At 44.0% G+C, this 22,881-nt stretch overlaps 1 protein-coding gene across 1 annotated transcript; it reads left to right on the plus strand.

Annotated features, from left to right (window-relative positions):
• The first annotated feature begins 2,269 nt into the window (after window positions 1-2,269).
• Window positions 2,270-21,125, plus strand: RHEX (regulator of hemoglobinization and erythroid cell expansion). The gene is made up of 8 exons (XM_035280742.3): window positions 2,270-2,351; window positions 15,522-15,655; window positions 15,857-15,940; window positions 16,411-16,520; window positions 16,757-16,857; window positions 18,330-18,470; window positions 19,810-19,871; window positions 20,429-21,125. The coding sequence occupies exons 1-8, from the start codon at window positions 2,270-2,272 to the stop codon at window positions 20,627-20,629; spliced, it is 915 nt and encodes a 304-aa protein (XP_035136633.3). The 3' UTR covers window positions 20,630-21,125.
• The last annotated feature ends 1,756 nt before the right edge of the window (window positions 21,126-22,881 follow it).

The following is a 22,881-nucleotide window of genomic DNA, read 5'->3' on the forward strand; positions in this document are numbered from 1 at the left end:
TTAAACAAAGGGATCATTATCTCCGACACGTGAAAAAAATGCCCCATCATTGTCCCTAATCAAATAAGGATCTCTAAAATGACACTGAGATATGTCGTGTTCAAAGATCTTTAACAACCCTATGATCTTGTGAATCTTGGAGTAGCATCATGGAAGGTTCTGGTCTGAGAGTGGTCCACACAGAAGGCTGGAGCTGTATGAATGTGACAGTGGGTGCTGCCATATCTACACTGGGTTCCTATGAATGAGTAATAGAAAGAGCAAGCCAAGCATCTTGGCATGATCCCCACAGTTTGCTGAGTTAGGGGCAGAGCAAGGTGCGTATTGACACTGGCGGGGCAAACCTGGAGTGGGTGTGAGGTGGGAGACCCAGGCATCTAGGATCACCTCCCCCTTGACTTCCACACTGCATTTCAACAGAAAAAAGGCTGGCTGGCTGGCGTCTCCTAAATCACCTTCCTATAGATAGCAGGCGTGGTATGAGGGAATCTCTCCAGAAGATATTGTTTTTACTTAAACAAAATCTAACCCCCACCCCATTCCTCCTCCATTGACCAAGACCCTTTCACATGTAATTTCTAAAACTGTAAACCCAAGATCTTTTCACGTGTAATATCTAGAGTGTAAGCCTATATAAAGGCAGAGCTTCTCTTTGTTAGGAGAGCTTGGCAGTTAGACAAAGCACGTCGCCTTGCTCCCGGGTCGTAATAAAACACCTCTTCCTTCCTAGTTCGGTGTCGGAGATGTCCGTTTCTCGCGGCCGATCCTGCTTCAGGTGGAGAGCCCAGTTAGGAAATCACTCCACATTGTTACCAGTGTTCTTCTGCTTTCCTAAAATCTTGAGTGATTAAGGGCTTCATGTTTTTAACATGAACTGTGCAGAGGAAAGAAAGCCGCAGCTATAGGCATAATTCCGGAGTGAGCTGTGACACACACAGGGATCACAAAACACTGAAGGAGACTCAGCCGGAGGGGTGGCTTTCCGACTTGCATTTAGAGAATAAAAATGTGAATAGCTACCATCTCTTGTTTACCTAACATTCTGTTAAGTGCTTTGCCTACTTATTTACATTATTTAACCTGAAACAACGTTAGTGAGATCTAAAAAACATCATATATTTACTACTAAGTCAATTTGACAGGTGAAAAAACTGACGATCAGAAAGGTTAAGTAACTTTGCCCAAGTCACTCAGCTACCAAGCGGTGGCACCAGGATTGAAACTGACTATATCTAACTCAGGAGCTGGTACAGCAGGCAATTTGAGTAACAGCTCACAGCAAGGGGGTGACACCGTCGAGGCCTACAAATCTATTTTCTTTGTTTTATATCTGGGTCATTTTACCCTTCTCTCATTCTTTCCTCTCAAGTTTCTATTTTGGGGTTTTAGGCCCCCCGCCCCCACAAAGAGCCTGAAATCAACCTTCCTTCCCTTCCTGGTGTTATCGTACCAACTGTAACAGCCATTTTTGGTTGGCCTCATTTGATGCTTAATGACAAAGAAGTTGTCCCCAAAAATGTATTCTTATCCATTGCCCTATGTCACCTACTCAATCTTTGGCCACATCACATACAGATTCAGAGATGAGCTAGGTTGGAAGGGATCTCTGCTGATATCTAGAGACGTACTTCTTCATTTTACAGAGGAAGAACATGAGTCCCTTCAGGAGAAAGCAAATTGTCTGAGCCTATGTGGCACCCTGGTGCCAGAGCTGGGACTTCATCCCAGGCCTCTTAACTCGTCCTTTAGTGCTCTTTCCACTCTACCTGGTTGCGTGTGTATTTGTGATACTTAAATGTGTTCACACAGGGAGAGAAAGAGATTAATAATCTTCTCCATCTACACAAACTGTCTACCAGAGAGATGGGCAGAGCATGGCCAAAAGACACAGGAGGCATTATCTCTCGCTTCTCCCTGCCTTACTCAACGAGCTAGATCGCTATCTTCTGAGCGGCAGTCCCCCGCCTTGCTGGAAATGTTGAAACACTTGTGACTGACCTCCAGTGACACAGAAGCTTCTGGGTAGGGGCTGGAGACAGGTGGGGGAGATGTTTCCATTAGGACATCGCTGAAACACACACTGGAATCAGACTGTCCCGGGGTAAGTACTATCTGTGAAGACAGGATTTTAAATTAGTTTGAAATGTGCATTTGTTTGCGAACATATATGTGTAGAAGTTTGAGAGAGGATTCTCCGTTTATGTGCTGAGATTCCAAGGTGCGAAATTCAACCTGAAATCGGCTTACAGTGAGCCTAAGATTACACTTGATGGACGTGAATTTCTTGGGCCTGAGACCTGAGATCTGTGTGCACTACCAGCAGCAGCAGCCATCGGGGCTCCGGCCAGAAGGTACATGAACTTTGGGTCCAGCAAAAACTGGTTCCAAATCCTCACTCTGCTAAACTTTTGTGAGTTTCAGTTTCCTTATCTGTAAAATGGGTAAAACACCCACCTTACCGGGTTGCGACAAGGATTCAGACAATGTACGTTCAGTGCCAGTTCAGTGCTCCACCAATAACAGCAATGAATTTCTTTTTAAGTCAAATGGGAACCAGATCTCAGAGAATATCTCCCCTCTAAACACCCCATAGGAGTGTTTTCCCTGAGGTTTGTTCTGAGCAGCAAAGGACTACTGTACATGAAGGGAAGAGAGCCAGCCTGGAAATTTTAAAATTGTATGAATGGAGGTTGGAGAATGTGCACCATCCAAAAAAAAGTCATGCGAACATCTGGATAAGGAAAAGCCAATAACGGCACAAAACAGAAACGGCTGACCCTCATATACACCTTACTATCTGCAGGGACTGTTCAAAGAGTTTCACACAGGTTAGCCCACCCCTCTCATTTCATGGACAGGAGAATTGAGGCTCAGGGAGAGGAAATGATGTGGCCGAGGAATGTATAAAGTTGTTGAGCTGGAATGTTCATCTAGGCTCTCGTGCCATATTCCAGATGAGCTCAAGCCTCCTAATCACCTGGGATAAGGCCCCTGACATGGTGACCAGAGCCGAAGAGAATCCAGGAAAGATTTCTCTGATACAAGGACGAAGGCGATCCTGTAACCCTCTGTTATCCCCTTCCCATGATATCTGGCATTTCCCCATTTCTCCCTTCCCTCAGCCTGGCATTTTGGCCTTCTCTATTCCCTGGTGAGTGACTCATTGACAGTCATAGGAACAGACATTGTTTAGGACCAGGGACGTCCCACGACCCCATGGTTTGGTACATTGGGTTGCTCCCACCTCAAAATCATGAGTGAGTCCAGTATTCTTACAGGCCTTATGAAAACGGGTATGTTTGGCCGGGTGTGGTGGCTCAAGCCTGTAATCCCAGCACTTTGGGAGGCCGAGGCGGGTGGATCACGAGGTCAAGAGATCGAGACCATCCTGGTCAACATGGTGAAACTCCGTCTCTACTAAAAATACAAAAAATTAGCTGGGCATGGTGGCGCGTGCCTGTAATTCCAGCTACTCAGGAGGCTGAGGCAGGATAATTGCCTGAACCCAGGCGGTGGAGGTTGTGGTGAGCCGAGATGGCGCCATTGTACTCCAGCCTGGGCAACAAGAGCGAAACTGTCTCAAAAAAAAAAAAAAAAAAGAAAGAAAGAAAGAAAATGGGTATGTTTATAAATTTAAGATAATTTTGAGTTGAATTTTCTGGTCCAAGAATCGGCCCTTGGTTACCCATATATGCCAGGCCCTCTACCAAGCATTTCCTTTTTTTTTTTTTTAATCTTTTTGTGGAAAATGGGGTCTCACTATGTTGCCCAGGCTTATCTGAAACTCCTGAGCTCAAGCCATCCTCCCACCCCTGCCTTTCTAATTGCTCGGATTACAGATGTGAGCCTTCACATTCGGCCAGCATTTTCAATACTGAACACAGTGTGATGAAGGCTCTGGCCTCAAACCACCTGTGTCTGAATTCTATCCTCTCCACAGGGGATTAGAACCTGGTTTTCTCCTATGTAAAATAGGGAGAACAATAGTATCTACCTCAAAGGTTGTTACTCTGAGGATTAAATAAGATAATTGATGCAAAATGTTTTTTATGATACTGACACGTTCACAGTAAACACAAGACATGTGTGAATTAAAAATATGAAACAGGCCGGGCATGGTGGCCCACACCTGTAATCCCAGGATGGGAGGCTGAGACAGGAGGCTTGCTTGAACCCAGGAGTTTAAGACCAGCCTGCACAACATGGCAAGACCCTGTCTCTACAAAATTAAAAAACTAGCCAGGCATGGTGGTGTGCATGGTCCCAACAACTTGGGAGGCTGAGGCGGGAGGATTGCTTGAGCCCAGGAGGTTGAGGCTGCAGTGAGCTGTGCTTGCACCACTGGACACACCAGCCTGGGCCACAGAGCAAGACCCTGACTCAAAAAAAAAAAAAAAATCGCCACAAAACAGGTGCCCTCCCCATTTTACAGACATAACCCTCAAGCTGGAGAAGCAAAGCAACTCACTGCTAGGAAGGCCAGTGCTGAGATCCTAAACACAGTCTATTTGGCTGCAGAGTCTCCACACATAACCATCTGCCTGTACTCACTTGCATGGTGGCTTTGCAGTATCCTCCGCTGTTTCCTCATGATGCTATTTACGTGGTCAAATATACAGCCAACTTTGTTAAAAGAGAATCAGCTCCACTAAAGCTGTCCCCTACAGCCAAGGTTGGCAAGACACGTTTAGCTGGATTGCTATTCTCCCCTCCTTTCATCCACCCATCACCCTGTCCTTCAGATAATTCCCTCTCAGCAACTCTTCCCTGAGCATTCTATCACTTGGGGATCTCTTTGTCCTCTGAATTATAACGTATTATTGATGCCACTCCTTCTGACAATGCATCATTCTTCACCTGTGACATCTCTTCTGCTTTTTGTCTTTTCGAATATTAATGGCTTGAATGAGCTCTTGAAAGTACAAATGGCCTTTTCTCCTTCAGGCCATCAGCAGTATTTCACACAGGAGCATGTACATGGACCACTCAATAAATATCTGAATGACTGAAATTCAGACATTTAGGTGATCACCTCAATGTTCTAGTAACATGGTGAGATATAATTTATGTAGATAAATTTGGTGTCATGATGATTTAAGGCACTCAGAAACTCTAGGTTTGTTTCAATGTCTTAAAACGTTTTTTGACTGTAGTTAATAACAACATATTGTATTCTTGAAAATTGCTGAGAGAGTAGATTTCAAATGTTCTCACTACAAAAAATGACAAAGATAAATATGTGAGATTATGCAGCTGTCAACGCATTTGATTTAGCCATTCCACAATGTACACTTATTTCAAAACATGTCGTACACAATAACTATGGATAATTTTCACCAATTAAAATAATAAGCTGGGTGCAGTGGCTCATGCCTATAATCCTAGCACTTTAGAGGCTGAGGAGAATCATTTAAGCCAGGGGTTCAAGGTTGCAGTGAGCTTTGATCCTACCACTGCACTCCAGCTAATTAGGAAAAATATTTTAATTTATTTTTGGTTAATTAATTAAACAATAAAAACAAATTAAAGTATTTCTCCTAATTGGAAAAAATGCATGTTAATTGCAGGAAACTTTGAAAATGACGAAAAGTATAACAAGTGAAATAAGACAGCCTCAATCAACTATCTTCTTCCATTCCTCCATATAAACAAAGTACACTTAAATAACATCCTAAACTTGTTTCTATGGATTCATATTTGTGAATAAATCTCAAAAAACAAACAAAAGAAAGAAAGATTCTGGGTTTAGGGAGCAGAAACATGAATTGGGTGGGTTATTACTGAGCTAGTATGATAAGAAAGAAGTTTCATGACCCAGAGTTTTCTCTTTATAAATTCTCATTCTTTTTATGTTCACTTTTCTTTTCTTTGAGATGGAGTTTCACTCTTGTTACCCAGGCTGGAGTGCAATGGCGCAATCTTGACTCACCACAACCTCCGCCTCGCAGGTTTAAGCGATTCTCCTGCCTCAGCCTCCCGAGCAGCTGAGATTACAGGCATGCGCCACCACCCCCAGCTCTTTTGTTTTTCTTTTTTGTATTTTTAGTAGAGATGGGGTTTCTCCACGTTGATCAGGCTGGTCTCCAACTCCCAACTTCAGGTGATCCTCCTGCCTCGGCCTCCAAAAGTACTGGGATTACAAGCGTGAGCCACCACGCCAGGCCCATGCTTATTTTTGAGACAGGGTCTTATGCTGTTGCCCAGGCTGGAGTACAGTGATACGACTACATCTCATGCAGCCTTGATCTCCTGGGCACAAGCAATCCTCCTGCTTCAGCCTCCTCCCGAGTAGCTGGGACTACAGGTGCACTCCATCAGACCCGGCTAATTTTTTAACCCATCTCTTGTTTGCCCCAAGAATACTTTTGTCTCTTTTCCTCATGTAACATCATATACATTTCTGTTACCTGAGGAATAGAGACAAGTTCTGTTGAGAAATAACTCCCAAGAACAGTTTTTATATTTTATCTTCACATTGAAAATGAGTCAGATTTACTTCAGCCTCAAAGAGCACGAGTTGCACTTTTTTTTTTTCCTAAACTGGAAATGGGTTAAAAAAAATTTTGTAGAGATGGGATCTCACTATGTTGCTCAGGTTGATCTCAAACTCCTGGACTCAAGCGATCCTCCCACCTTGGCCTCCCAAAGTGCTGGGATTACAGGTATGAGCCACCACGCCCAGCCTTATGTTCATTTTTTACAAAATTGTGATTATATTTTATGTAGCTAAATACAACTGCATTGTGTATTTTCATAGAACAGATTTCCTTCTCCAGATGAACTCTTCCTACATGTAATTTTAAACGGCCATATGGTTTTCTATTCTATGCCACAGTCCTCATTTCTTCCGTTTCTGTTGTTTTCTTTAGATTTCTTCCCATCTTTCACTTTTATAATCACACTCTGCAGAGCTCTTTTGTATAACAGCTTTGGTCTGTTCTGGATTGTTTGTAAATTGTCTGCTCCGCACTCTTTTCCCATTTACTGTTCGAGGGCCCTAGTGTTTTTTCTTTTTTTTAACAATTTATGTAAACCAAAGATGCAAAATCTTTAAAATTGCGGTTTGCCATACTTGTTTTGGTTTTTTTTTTTGTCTGTTTACCTTTAAATTTTGTTAACATATGAAGTTCTAATAGTTTAGCGCCAAATCTATTTTCACATCTTTCTTTGTGATTTCTTCCACTGCATATAAACTGAGAAAGTTTTTTCTCATCTGAGGATTTAATAAACATCATTAAATACAGTAATATTCAATCCTACTTTCTTCTCATTGTAATGGCTTGACTTAAAATATTTACCTCCTTAATCCGTTTGGAATTCATTTTACTATCTAGGGTCTGGATCTAAGTTGCTTCCTTTTTCGTTACAGGAGCCAACGCATTGTCTTGTCCGTGACATTTGTTAAATAACGATTTCCTCTCTTCCACTTGCTTTGTGAACTACTGTTACAATATTTATTGTACACACTAGCACATTTTTTTCAAGTCTGCACTTCTCTTAAAAAGTTGTAGTCAGAAATCTACCTTACCACACTCCCTTTCTTATTTTTTAAGACGGAGTCTCTCTCTGTCGCCCAGTCTGCAGTGCAGTGGCACGGTCTCAGCTCACTGCAACTTCCACCTCCAAGGTTCAAGCGATTCTCCTGTCTCAGCCTCCTGAGTAGCTGGGATTACAGGTGCCCACCACCTTGCCCAGTTAATTTTTGTAATTTTTTTTTTTTTAGTAGAGATGGGGTTTCACCATGTTGGTCAGGCTGGTCTCGAACTCCTGACCACAGGCGATCTGCCTTTAGCCTCCCAAAGTGCTGGGATTACAGGTGTGAGCCACCATGCCCGGCCCACAATTCCTTTTCAAACATTTCCACTCTTTTTGATTGTGCTTATGTTTTCCCAAATTTTACAATAACCTCGTTATAAAAAACTCACCACAATTTTTATTAGAATTATATTAAGCCAATAAATTAACCTTAAAAGTGATTTTTAAGTGTTCTAGCTTATCTGTCTGAAATAGCATCTTTTTATGAGTTTAAGTCTTTTATGTCTCTCAATACATTTTCATTTTCTTCAAAACAATTTTCTTATAATTAATATTATTTTTAGATATTTCTGTTGTTGTGGTTACTAAATCACATGGTATTTTTCCCATTCTATTTTACGTCTTATTGCCAGTCTAATAGTAAGAATAGCTGATAATTTTAGAATATTTTTTATATCTACAGGACTTTAATGAGCAATCTCATTAATTCCGCTAGTTTTGCAATAAATTCTTTTGGTATTTCTAGGTATAAAATCACATATTTTGCAAATAAAAGTAGGTTTGATTTCTCCTTGCCCAAAATGATACTTCCATTTTGTAATGTAGCAGCTGGCAGCTCAGGCTCCAGCACCAGCCTGCCGGAGCACAAAGCCCGGTGAACCCTTTTTGTCATTTTAAGCATAGTAGGGAACTTTTCTGTGTCTTGGTTTTGCCCACTGTTAATTAAAAAATAATGATAGTACCTACCTCCTGGGGAGGTTGTAAGAATTGAGTGAGTTAATGTATATGAAAGGGTCTGCCACATAAAACATGCTCGTAAATATCCAACACCCTTATTATTATTATTATTATTATTAGAGATTGGAGGAACTTTCAACTTCCAGAAATTAGAACTTTTCGTACTCATTTCAGATAAGGGTTGCAGCATTTATCCTTGCTCTCAAATAATTTATCACTTTGTAAGATATGGATTATTGGTGCAGTAATCAATACTGCACCAACTTATTATTCTTTGTTATAGTAAAAAACAATCCTCATTTAAAAATCAGTAATGAGCATTCAGTTTATCCAGTGCTTTTTGGCACTTTACCAAAATCATCATTTAAAAAATTTGGTCTATCAATGTTGTATTTGTATTATATGAAAGACAGTTTCCTGTCATGATTGGGATTTAGGATTTTGAGTCAGTTGGTTTATGAAACATGAGTCTTTCAGCTGGCAACACGGCTAATTTTTCAATCTTCCTAAGTCTTAGTTTCCTCATCTATAAAATAAATGGTGGTAATGTCTATTTTTGCAGAGCGAGATGACTAAAGCACATGGAAAATACTCAGTGTTAGTTTCCGTCTTCGTAATAATCAATTACCTGAACGTTCTGGGCTAACTTCTTGATATTACCATATATATACACCTCTGTATTCATAAATGAGATGAACCTGAGAGTTTCTGTCTTCCTGTGCCCTGTATTGGCTTGTAGAATGATAATTATGTGTTCCTTAAAAGTTTGAAACTACTCATCTGTCAAACCGTTGAGACAGGTTTTGAAGAGATAACTCTGATAATGCTTCTAATTTCTTTTTCTTTCTTTTCTTTCTTCCTTCTTTCCCTCCTTCCTTCCTTTCTTCTCTCTTTTCTTTTCTTTTTAATAGAGATGGGGTCTTGTTATGCTGCCCAGGCTGGTCTCCAGCTCCTGGCCTCAAGCTATTAAACTGCCTCGGCCTCCCAAAGTGCTGGGATTACAAGTGTGAGCCACTGTGCCCAGCCAATGCTTTTAATTTCTAAATAATAATAGCTTGCGCTCATTGGATGTTTATTATTATGTCTCCAATATTGTAATAACTATTTTACATATCTCATCTAATTTCATCCTCAGAAGTAGTTATCATTTATATTTGTCTTATCTAATCCTGAAATTATATTGTTCCCATCATACATATTTAGAGACTGAGGCTTTGAGAGGTTAAATAACCTGGCCATACTCATGCAGAGAATGAGCTGGGATTTGAACCCAGGCAGTCTGACTCCAAGTTCTTTGCCTTTAGTGGCTAGATACTACCCTGCTTCCAAAAGTTATTTCTTGTTATTTTGGTTTGCTTTTGGTCTAAATTTTCTGTGCCATATGGAATCAATTTTGTTAATTTATCTTTTTCTAGGAAACAATCAATTTTACTGAGATTTCATCCAAAAAAAATTATAGTCTAACAATTTTTTAAATCTCTTCTTTTTTCTTTTTTTGGTAATTTTTGTTGATAAATTTTAATCCCTTCTGTTTCTGAGATTAACAGTCCCTATATTATTAATTTGGTTTATTTGTGTTTCCTCCTTTTCTTGATTATTTGAAATTGCATATTAAATTGGGGGAGAAAGTCTAGGAATGTGGAAGAGGCTGGATGTTACGAAACCAAAGTAAAAATTTTTTTTGTTTTTAAATTTTCCATTCGCATCCAGCTTTGCTTTCTTTTCGTCTTACCCCACTCCAGCCTTTGAAGAGCAGGATGTTAAGGCTGGAAAGAGGCTTACAAGTAATTTGCCAAGCTCCCTGTTTCACCAGGGCCTAGAGAGGACATCTAAAGTCACACCATTAGCAAGTGACAGAGCCAGGAGAAGGCAGGCCCCCAGCTCCCTTCTTTCCCCTTCTTTTGTTCTCCCTTCTTTTTGTTCTCTTTCCATTATATCTTAGCTAATGTTAAAAACAACAAATTAACAGAGACAGCAAAGAAGGTTTACAGCTCCTTCATTTGAAAAGGTTGATAAAGTCCGCTGACAATGTTGATTATAATTACTTTAAGCCATACGGTTTCTCATAGAAATCATCTTCTATTGTGATCTTGTTTTAAACCGTTCTTTCTAGAATAAACCTATGCAAAGAAAGCATGGTGTCAGGCAGGAAAGTGGGACCTTTTTATCCTCCCTCTGATATCACAGTGTACCTATTGGAAAGACCATGAGAAAGTTCCTGCATCAGTGAAAGAGGGAAACTTAATGAAATGGATCCAGCCTTCCCTGCAAGTCTGAAACAAACAGAAGAAATGCTCTTAGCACTGGGATGTAATGGGTTGTTTTGTTGTTGTTGAGGGAGGAGAAACAGGGTTTTACTCTGTCACCCAGGCTCTTCTCAAACTCCTGGTCTCAAGTGATCCTCGCTCTCCCAAACTGCTGGGATTACAAGCGTGAGCCACTGTGCCCAGCCTGATGTTTGGTTTTGAGGTGCCTGGAAGGGCACTACATTACTGTGGGGTCTGGGTGTCAAAATTCAACACAGTGGAAGAGGACAGGACCATCCCTACCTCGAGGATGGAACGAGGCATACCACACTCACATAGTCCACGCGCTTTTTCTCAACATAATTACCTTAAATTTCCCATTTCCTGGTTATTTGGTATGTGTGTGCGTGTGTACAAATGAGCAGATGTCTCTGCTGATTGTCTGATCGGCAGTCTGTAATTAGACCCCAAGGAACAACCTGCTCATTGCGGTTGGGGCCATTAGCCACTTAAATAATGACATCTGTCATAATTTTCATACCTCATCCTGTCCTGGATCTTATCTCCAAACTGCACTCAAAACAAATGCCTATGTTTTCTAAAATAGACCAATCCAATTTTTAATAGTTGTAGTCACCATCATGGTGGAGGATTTTAGGGTTGAACAATATCTAATAATTACTGGATACCTCCTATGTGCCTGGAATTGTATAAAGGTCTTTACAAACAGCATAAGACATTGAGCCCGTGCAAGAACTCTGTGAGGTAGGAAACTATTATTCTTCTCATTTTATAGATACAGAAATTATTAGACTGAGACACTGAGTTCAATAATTCACATCTAGAACTATTGAACTAGATAGGGGAACAGAACCGAAATTACTATTTAAGACTGTTGGTCGTCCATACTATTTACTGTTTTCATTTGGACTAGCTGCTATGCATCACTTGGCTGGTAAGGGAGACAGGGTCTTACTCTGTCACACAGGCTCTTCTCAAACTCCCGGTCTCAGTGATCCATCCACCTTGCTCTCCCAAAGTATATGCCCTGAGTATATGCTCAGAATATATTACAATGTGGAAAAAAGTGTAGGCAATCTAGTTTTGTATAAAGGGGGCCAAATTAAGATAATCTTAAAATAATGGAACATTTATAAAGTTCAGTGATTCTCAATGGGAGCAAACCCTCCTATCTCAGGGGGCCTTTGGAAATGTGTGGGGTCATTTGGGGTGCTTTTGGCTGTTATACTGGCCTGTTACACTGGGGTGGGGGCGTTCAGGGGGCTTTGTTTTAGACAATACAGACTCCTTGTCTGGCTCCAAATGTCAGATACTACTGAGAAACACTGATCAAGTGCAATGGTAGGAATTTGAAATGATACTTAAAACTCCAAGGTGGCAAACTCAAACGCCTTTGGGGTTAGTCAGGAAGTGATGATCATGTCCCATTTTAGGGGCATAGAATTCAAATCACTACAGCAACTTCATCAGACAAAAATCAGTTGTCAAATGTAGCCTGTGGATCGCCAGGTTAGAGCCTTTTAATGGGGGTTTTTCTGACTAAAAAACATGTTTACGACATATTAAGAGGAGAAAAAGCTAATAATCTGTATGATTCCCTGTTTTAAAGACATTGTCTCTGTGTATACACATATTCACATATATGCATACACTTACATTCATGAAAATATTTAGAAAATTTTCTGGAAGGATATGGATAAGATTTGGGGTAATTTTTTTTTTGGATTCAGTATCTCACTCAGTCACCCAGACTGGAGTGGAGTGGTATGATCACGGCCCAAGGCAGCCTCAACCCGGACTCAGGTGACCCTCCCACCTCGGCCGTCCCAGTAGCGGGGACTACAGGCATGTGCCAGGCACGCCCAGCTAACTTTTTTGTATCTTTTGTAGAGATGGGGTCTTGCTATGTTACCCAGGCTGTCCTTGACCTCCTGGACTCAAACAATCCACCCGCCTCAGACTCCCAAAGCGCTGGGGTTAGAGTTGTGAGCCACTGTGTCTGGCCCAATTTGGGGTGATTTTCTAAAACGCTTTCCTCATTCATATTTTTAATTCTTTGACTGCAAATGTCTACTAGTGGTGTACTTTTGAATAAATAAAGTAGAAGAGGAGCCTTAAAAAATTGAAAGCTTTGAGTGTAGTATTAGAATACAGCCCAGGCGACCTCCTGGCCACCCCCCTCAAGGGGAGAGTTGTGTCTGTGATTAAGGACAAATGAGACATTCAGTATCAATAGTCGACACCATTGTTGCTTTTCCAAACACGCAGGCCTAGCTTCTAGCCCCTTCCACACTTTCATTTCTACCGTACATACAATAAAGCTCTTCCGGTAAAACCCAGCCTTCTTTGTGCAGCTGTCCTGGGAGGGATCTTGAAGAACCCCAGATGCTTGAGAAATCAGGGTCAGTGCTGAATTTTATCTTAGGGGGTCTTATCCAACGTTAGATAAGAACAGGACATTTTCAGTACAGCTCTGCCCCTTTTCAATCAAGTCACCAAAACCTTCAAGATCACTGTTTTCTTTTTCTTTTTTTTCTGAAAAATCCCAGTTTTGCTTTATTGCAATCATGGCTGTGTTCTCTTTCCAGTGTGTTGACTCTACACTTTCTATTTTGTGCACAAGTCCCTTGTTTTGTTTTTTTTTTTTTTTTTTTTGAGACAGGGTCTTGCTGTGTTACCCAGGCTGGAGTGCAGTGGCACCATCTCCATTCACTGAAGTCTCAACCTCCTGGGCTCAATCGATCCTCCCACCTCAGCCTCCTGAGTAGCTGGGACCACAGGCAAAAGCCACCATGCCTGGCTAATTTTTGTATTTTTAGTAGAGACAAGGCTTACTATGTTGCCCAGGCCGGTCAGGAACTCCTAGGCTCAAGTGATCTGCCCACTTCAGCCTCCAAAAGTGCTGGGATTACAGGGGAAAGCCATCCTGCCTGGCCAAGTCACTTTTGATTGAGCTTTCTTTGTGGAGTTTGCTGATCACTCGGCAATACTGGACTTTGTATCCATTTGTCTAAGGACTCTGGGGAGGTGAGAAACAGGTAATTTCCTGGAGTCGTTTCTGGCTTGCTGCCTGGGTCAGTCCCCAGGGTCCCTCCTTCATGTCTCCCTGCAGCCTTCCTTGCCAGCAGCTAGTCACAGCTCTCCTACAGAGAGCTGGGTCAGTCCCCAGGGTCCCTCCTTCATGTCTCCCTGCAGCCTTCCTTGCCAGCAGCTAGTCACAGCTCTCCTACAGAGAGCTGGGTCAGTCCCCAGGGTCCCTCCTTCATGTCTCCCTGCAGCCTTCCTTGCCAGCAGCTAGTCACAGCTCTCCTACAGAGAGCTGGGTCAGTCCCCAGGGTCCCTCCTTCATGTCTCCCTGCAGCCTTCCTTGCCAGCAGCTAGTCACAGCTCTCCTACAGAGAGCTGGGTCAGTTCCCAGGGTCCCTCCTTCATGTCTCCCTGCAGCCTTCCTTGCCAGCAGCTAGTCACAGCTCTCCTACAGAAAGAACCCAGAAGTCCTGCTGATAACAAGGTGACGTGGTGCTGCTTGGCACTGCAGGGGTGGGTGCGGGGATGAATGGAGAGAGGGCTCCAGCATAGACAGGAAACAGAATTCTCCCATCTAGAAAACCGCTGTTTTTCACCCCCAACCCACCCCTTTCACATGTTGAAGTGGTACGAAATGAGGAACTCATGTCTGGATTCTGAATCCACTTTTATAAACCAAACTAAACAAATCTCTGGGAGTGAAAATGTTAAGTGCACTTGACTCATTAAGGTTCTTTGGGAGAAGTGTCCAGAATGTATCCTGCAGGGAAGTGGGGACTGAAGTAAGTATGATGGGTGAATCGGGCACGTGTCGCGCCCAGTGTTGGACCTCCCTCCAAAGCACAGCCATTCCCAAAGACTAGCTCCTTGCACTGCATTTGAAGCGTGTTGGGTAGGCGATGCTAATTTTCTCTCCTGAGGTTTCCAAGCGGCAAACCCCTGCAGCCCTGGAGATGCAGGGAGGGCGAGCCCTGAACCCTCCCTCCCCATCACTTCCTTTTCTCTCTCTCCGGATTCCTGGTGCAAGTTTTGATCCTAGGAAGCTCCAGCCTGAGAACTACTACAAATAAAAACAAAATTTCCAGGACCTCTTGCACTGTCTTTAGCATCTGGAAACCTTGATTGGGAAAATAAGCCTTAAGGCAGTTAAAGCGTTTCTTGTTTGTTTGTTTGTGACGGAGTCTCACTCTGCCGCCCAGGCTGGAGTGTGGTGGCGCCATCTCAGCTCACTGCAACCTCTGCCTTCCAGGTCCAAGTGATTCTCCCGCCTTAGTCTCCCAAGTAGCTGGGATTACAGGTGTCCGCCACCAACCCTGGCTAGTTTTTGCATTTTTAGTAGAGACAGGGTTTCACCATGTTGGTCAGGTTGGTCTCGATCTCCTGACCTCAAGCGGTCCACCCACTTTGGCCCTCCAAAGTGCAGGGATTACAGGCGTGAGTCACTGAGCCCAGCCTAAAGGCTTTTTAAGTTTTATGCGGTAGGATGGTGGGTGGGTGTGAGACCCCATCTCAGTGCTCAGTAAATATCATACAAAAGGCTTAGAAATTATTGTGCCTTTGTGTATAGAAAATGCCATATTCAGCATCATGTAGATGGAACTCATAAACTGACTTTTTAAAGAAACATATTCGTGAGGGTATAATAGCATCCGCAGTCCAATGAAGCTGTGTGGTATGTGACTGCATGGCATGTGTGCCTGTTTGCATGCATTTAAGATTTGAACTCCTTCACAGAATCTATGCCAGTTTATTCACTCAAGGAGGGCCCCTTCACACAGGTGAAGGCTCTCTGGGAGCAGAAAGGAATGGGTCCCTTCACACACGTGAAGGCTCTCCGGGAGCAGAAAGGAATGGGCCCCTTCACACAGGTGAAGGCTCTCTGGGAGCAGAAAGAAATGGTCGAGAGCTTAGGCTTTAGACTTAGAGCTCAAATTCAGTCTGGACCACTTGCTACCTGTGTGACCTCAGACATCACCCACCTCTCTGAATCTCAAGTCACTTGTTATGAAAAGGTGGATAGTCCTTTCCGGCAGTGATGACCCACTCATGAGAACGCGCCTCTCGCAAAGGTTTTCCTTCATCCCTCTCCAGAAGAGGAGAGGAAACACAGGAAGAAACGCCTGGTGCAGAGCCCCAGTTCCTCTTTCATGGATGTGAAGTGGCCAGGATGCTGTAAAATCACCACGGTCGTCAGCCAGGCACAAACGGCAGTTTCGTGTGTTGGCTGCTCCACTGTCCTCTGCCAGCCTGCAGGAGGAAAAGCAGGGCTTACAGAAGGATGTTCTTTCAGGAGGAAGCAGCACTAAAACACTCAATCAAGATGAGTGGGCAACCATCTCAATAAGCACATTTTGGATTTTTAAAAAAGGTGGATAGTTATAGCTATGGCCCTCATAAGAATAGTTGAGTGAATTGGGTAAGATGTGGGGGGCATGCCAGGGGCTCAGCACTGTGGTGGGCACCAAGTGGCTATTAGATACTAATATTGTTCCTGCCTATTTTGTAGGCTTAAAAACTGAAATATTGGGAGAGGAAAGCAGCTGATCCTCAAGTAGCTGAGTTTCTCCGAGGGAAATTTATTTCGAGAGCCCTGGAGTCCTGAGCAGCTCGTGACCTCTTGCAGATCTCCAGGAGAACCCTGCCGGTGGCACTGCTGAGAGACGAGGTCCCAGGGTTGTTCCTGAAAGTGCCTGAGCCCCAACTTATGAGCAAGGAGCTGGTCATGCTGACAAAGTGAGTGGGCCCAGGAAAGGCAGGAACAGGGTTCCCTGCAGGCTAATTGGCAGAGCTGGCTTCCAAGCACATGTACCACCCTTCCTGGCTGTCCCAGCCTTATCGTCTGGAAAGGCAAAGGGACCTACCCTGGGATGGGCAGCCAGATGTCTGCCTCCAGCTGGGACAAGGATAGAGTTGCAGTTGTAGTCACAGCCCTGCCATCTCTGACTTTGCCCCTTTTCCTTTCCCAACAGAGTCATGGAGCTCTGGCATGGCTTAGTGATTGCGGCGGTGTCCCTCTTCCTGCAGGCCTGCCTCCTCATCGCCTTCAGCTGCCTGCTCAGCAGGCACATGGGTAACCGGCCCAGCATCCTCTTCCCTCCTAGTCACTCTCAGAGCCTGCAGCAGGACAGGACCCCTTTGGAATGCCCAAATGTCACTCAAGAACCAACCAGAGGACCCACCAGCCAAATCCTTCCCCGCTTTCATCCCCCACCCCCAACTGTAACTGGGTAATCCCCACTCTGACCTCACCTTTTATCCAGTGATTTCTGGCTGGAAGTGACCACCCACATCCTTCCACTACCCAGACCTTCAGCCTAGACACAGCTTCTGCAACACCTGTGAGGAAGTGTCCATGTCACCTGGGTCTAATTAATTTTCTTCATCACTGCCAAGGGACTGAACATGAAGAAATGGCCTTGAATTACAACAGAAGGCAATATAGTTGGACTTAGAGATTAGTTTAAATTCTCGAACTGACTTACAATAGAAGGTAGTGAATCTCGGTCCTGGAAAGGCATTTCAATTAGGGAAAATAAAATAATACTGCTTTGGTTATGCTAAGAGAAAGGATTGGGCAAGATGATGTTTTGAGGGTCTTCCTAGTTAAGTCTAGCTTTATTCATTCATTTGTTCATTCATTTATTCAACAGATATTTCTTAAGCATCTAAGACACTCTCTGGGCCTAGGCTGTACAATGGGAAACAAAACAAAAGTTCCTACCCTCTGAATCTTTCATTCTACATGACAGCGAACAAGATAAACAAGTAAAATGTGTATGCTAGGGTACGGCAAGTGGTAGGGAGGAAAAATGGAGCGAGGAAGTAGAATGGCTTGGCGGATGCTGGGCATCCCCGAGATGCTAACCTTTGGGTCTAAACTTACAGGGAGTGAGGAGTGAACTCTACCTGCACAGGCCTGAAGGAGAAACGTGTTAGGCACACACTAGTGAGAGCAAAGAGGCAGGGCACCTGGAGCGGGCGGAGAGAAGCAGGAGAAAGCCAGAGAGGAGGGAGGAGGGAGGCCTCGGAGGCTGGGACTTGGCTTTTTCCAAGTGGGGTGCAGATCCACTGGAGGGTTTTGAGCACAGCAGTGCTGAGATTTGAAGGGATCTTTCTGAAAGGTTTGCCATACTGAGGGTGTGTTCAGAAGGTACTGATTCCAGAGCCAGCGTGCCCAACCCAGGCAGCTTCCACTTTTTTTTTCTTTTTGAGATGAAGTGACACTCTGTCTCCCAGGCTGGAGTGCAGTAGTAGCACAATCTCGGCTCACTGCAACCTCTGCCTCCCAGGTTCAAGTAATTCTCTTGTCTCAGCCTCCAGAGCAGCTGGGATTACAGGCACACATTACCACACCCATCCAGCTAATTTTTGTGTTTTAAGTAGAAATGAGTTTTCACCATGTTGACCAGGCTGGTCTCAAACTTCTGACCTCAAGTGATCTGTCCACCTTAGCGTCCCAAAATGCTGGGATTACAGGGGTAAGCTACTGACCCCCACTCCCCTGCCAGCTTCCACTTTTGACCCCTGCCCTCTCCTCTCTAGCCCACCAGAGTGAACAGATACTAAAAGCGACCAGGCTCCAGGTCCCCAGGCCCAGCCCTGTCTGCCATCATCCACCTGCTGCCAAAGAGATGGAGACTCAGACAGAGATGGACGCCCTAATGTCTGATCCCTGTTTCAGGCGTGAGTAAGGGGTTGTGGGGAGAACTTGTCTCGGGGCTTGCTTTGCTCTGTCTGGACACCCAGGACCTCCCTGTGGCAACCCTGGGGGCCCAAACCTCGAGCCTGAGGATTCCTCCCACCCTCATAAGGACAGGCCTTGCCAGCCTACTTTTTTCAGAAAGGTGTTTTATTCTGTCTCATGGGGAAGATCCTGCTGGGTTGGTGTGGGTCTCAGTTCTTTCCTGGGTTAAGTCGTGTGCAAATGATTGCAGGGGCCTTGGGAAATGTCCCTGCTCTTCTCTTTGTGTAGCCATGGCATCTTTTCTTCTGCTTGATCAGCTAATGGTGGAGTTAGAATTTCACCTGCCTCTGCCTGCCTCCACCACGGCTGCTGCTAGGTCACGGTTCTCGGCTGGCTCCGGAGCTGGCTCCTCCACAGTCCCCAGAGGGACCCTTCTTCATGCTCTTAGATCTGCATGGGTAACTGAGTGTATAAATGTGAGTCTTGCGCTGGTTCAAGTCTGTATCACCCTCCCGCAAGTGAGCCAATAGGTCACTGTTAACAGCGGAAATGGCGGCTTTGGCAGCAAGACATCTCCCTGATGGGGGCTCACTCACCAGAGATTGCACTTTTTCCACTGGTTTATCTCTTGATTGGTTTAAATTTGCCCTGTCCAGATTTTATCTTTTCAGCTGAGGCACAGCCTCAGTGCCTGCCTGTGGGGACCCGAGGGAGCTGCTCGTGTGCATGCAGTGTTTCAGCAGAACGGAGAGGCACTGGCCTTACCCTAACCCCTGGCTCCAAAGCTTCACTAGAGCCTGGCTAGAGTCAGAGATTGTTCAGCTGACCAGGACCTCAGAGACCATTGCTCAACCCTCTTGTCTTCCGGGGGATGAAAACCAGGACACAAAAAGAGATGTGATCGGCCTAGATCTAGTGACAGCTTTGGACTAGGTGTGACTTCTGAGGCCAGAAGAGCTGTTTGCATTGGGCCACATTGTCCCAGTGTGTCTCTCCTGACTTTTCTTTCTGGAAGACAGCCCTTTCCAAGCACAGTCAACGTAGTGTATTTTTTTAAATTAGTTTTGGATGGAGTTGAATGAAGCAGCAGTGCCTGGACCCCTGGACATGTCCCTGCCTATTTTTGGAGACTTTCTCTCCCCTGACTCTTTCCCTATTCTATTTCTCCGTCTTACTCTTTTGGGGCATCTGTATCTCTCTTCCCTATCCCCCTTTGTGTTGCTGGCTCTGCCTTTGTCATTATCTGATAATAAGACAGTTCTCCCTTCCATTGTCTCTATTCTCTCTTAACACCCTGTGGCTTGCTTTGGAAGAGAAACCATGTCTATTTCTCCCCAGATGACAGCGACACATCCTTAGATAGCTCAGATGGTTCCTGCAGTTCGCCTCCCGTCTGCCAGGTAATGGATGTGCCTAGTGATCACAGACCAACATATGCAGTCTGAGGATTCCTGCTGTAAAACGCTGAGAACTCAGGTTACCCCAGCTATGGAGTGGGAGCCAGAAAGGAGGGCTTCTTGAGTCATAACAGCATCCTTAGGTGAGGGGGTCAGGCCTCCGCCCACAACCCATATGAGCATGGATCACCCAAACAAGGCAGGTCTGAACAGACTATGAAAATGAAAGTGCTAATGGGAAACCTTCTTCTCCCCAAACCCCAGTGACTGGCTAAAGTCTGCTCTGAGTCCTGACCTCACTTGAATTGAGTCTCAGCATCTTATCTTCCTGTTGCCTCCACCTGCTTGTCTGTAAGGCCATTCCTTGCAGACAGGTGGAACGAAGTCACTGGTAATCTTCCTCATTGCCCTGGACTGCTCTCAGACACATCTGCTTGGACCCAGATCCTTTTACACCAAGCTATGGGCAAAGCTCTTTGAGTGAGAGTTCAGTCCTGGGGTCTTATTTTCCCCAAACGTGGTAGGGATATTGACCCACATGTCTCTGCTTTTCTCCTAAGGCCACCAACCACGTGGATTACACACAAGTCATCTTTTCGGCCCCTGGAGAACTAAAAGATGACTCTGCCCTGGACTATGAGAACATAAAGGAAGTCACAGATTATGTCAATGTCAAGCCAAAAAGCCACAAGCCCAGTTTCTGGAATTTTGTCAACCCTGCTCTGTCTGAGCCAGTGGAATACAGTCAAGTGGCCATGTGAATTCCGGCTGTTTTTAATGGGGTCCAGTTCTCTATGGATTCTTACCTTTAATTTGTAGAGGAACGCCATTTTTCCCCTTAAACAAAGCATGGGGCTCCCAAGGCTATGGAGACAGGCAAAAAGAATGTGGAGAAGAAAACCAACAATACACAGAAGTCCTCAGCACCCGTGGCCTCCCGGTCTGCACCCAATAAAGGCTGTTCATCGCTCAAAAACCCAAAACAAGGCTTAGGTGGGAAAACAGGCCTATGCCCCGGCAAGAAAGATTCAGATCAGATGGATGTTAGGAGGAACTTTCAGTTAAGATATGAGAACTGTGGAGTCCGTCTGCAGAGTTAGTGGTGAAGTCTCTCCCCAGGGAAAATTTTAAAAAGTTTAATCAGCTGTGGTAGAGTTCTTTGTGGCAAACACGTGGTTAAATGACTTATCTTTGAGCACTTTAATTATTGGCAATAAACAACTTCTTTAAAAGTTTTAAATAAAATAGCAACTACCAACCAGTTCCTCTTTTTCTGCTGCCTAACCCTGAAGCTGTCCTTGTTTTCAGTGGTTTATTTTGCTGAGTAATCCTCCTCTGCCCTCAGAACTTTAAACATTGTATTTACAAAGCCCACCATCAATCAACCTTTGAATTTGCTGTTCCTTATAAGCCAAAGATGACAAATGGAATTCTGGTAAATATCCACCAGCATCATAATCTCTTATTCCAAGAAAAATCTCCCAAAACTCAATACAATAAAGTTCAGGATTCATTCCTGTTTTTTTTTTTTTTTTTTTTAAGGCAATTAGGAATACAGGGACACTTTCTAAGTCAATTATTGTCTCAAATCAGGAGGTTACATGATATTTAACTGTAAGCTCCTAGACACAATCCTATTAAGTCAGAAACAAAGTAGGAATGTCCACAAGCCTGCCATTTGCTCTGTTATGTAACGTTGTTCTAGAAGTTTTAATCAGTGTGATAAAACAGTTAACAAAAATACGTACTATAAAAAAATTAGAGCCAGGCACAGGGGAGCATGCCTGTGATCTCAGCAATTTGGGAGGCTGAAGCAGGTGGATCACTTGAGGTCAGGAGTTTGAGACCAGCCTGGCCAACATGGTGAAACCCTGTCTCTATTAAAAATACAAAAATCAGCTGGGCATGCTGGTGGGCACCTGTAATCCCAGCTACTCAGGAGGCTGAGGCAGGAGAATCACTTGAACCCAGGAGGCAGAGGCTGCAGTGAGCTGAGATCACGGCACTGCACTCCAGTCTGGGGGACAGAGCGAGACTCTGTCTCAAAAAATATATATGTATTAGAAATGAGGAAACATTGTCATCCTTTGCAGATATCCTAGCCCTAGAAAACCACAAAGAATTAAAATGCTTTAAACTTGATAACATGCAATAACTAGCAACTAGAGTAATATTTTTTTTCCAACAGCTAATTAAGACATGAAGTGAAAAGAAATTCTGGCATAGTAGCTGAACAGACATGCCCCCAAACCTGAAACCGTAGGGTTACTCCTAGCCAAATTCAAACCCCAGATCAGTGGCATTCAGGTCTTAGACACCTGAGATCTATTATTAACTGTGCTCCATCTGCTGGCTGTGGATGACCCTCCCAGCCCTGGCACTCAGAGCAGTAGACAGGCTTTCCTCCTCCTGAGTTCTTCCCCAGGATGATCGAAGGGGATGATTCCGGTTTGGGTTTCTGAGGTTGGAAAATGCTACTGGTCTGTTTGTCCTTTCACCTTTTAGCTACCATGGTCCTTCCTCTACTTACAAAGCTTTTCTTAATGGGTTACAGGAGAGTCTACTGATTAGACAGGCAGAATGAAAAATAAATACCAAGAATAATATAAGCAACATTGTCTTATCAAGAAGTGAAACTCGGCTTCTTATTGATTTCTTCTATTTATTCATTTATAGAGACAGGATCTCACTCTGTCACTCAAGCAGGAACATGATCATGGCTCAGTATAACCTCAAATTCCTGGGCTCAAGTGATCCTCCTGCCAAAGCCTCTCAAGTAGCTGGGACTAGAGGTGCATGCCATCATGCCCAGCTAATTTAAAATTTTTTTTAGGGGGTGTCTCACTATGCTGCCCAGGCTGCTCTTGAACTCCTGACCTCAAGCGATCCTCCTAACTCAGCCTCCCAAAGCACCGGGATTAGGCATGATCTACTGCACCTGGCCTGATCTCTTTTAAAAAGGAAAAAAAAAAAAAAAAAAAAGACCAGGCGCAGTGGCTCATGCCCATAATCT

This window comes from Callithrix jacchus, chromosome 19 (assembly GCF_049354715.1).
Source record: "Callithrix jacchus isolate 240 chromosome 19, calJac240_pri, whole genome shotgun sequence".
NCBI lineage: Eukaryota > Metazoa > Chordata > Mammalia > Primates > Cebidae > Callithrix > Callithrix jacchus.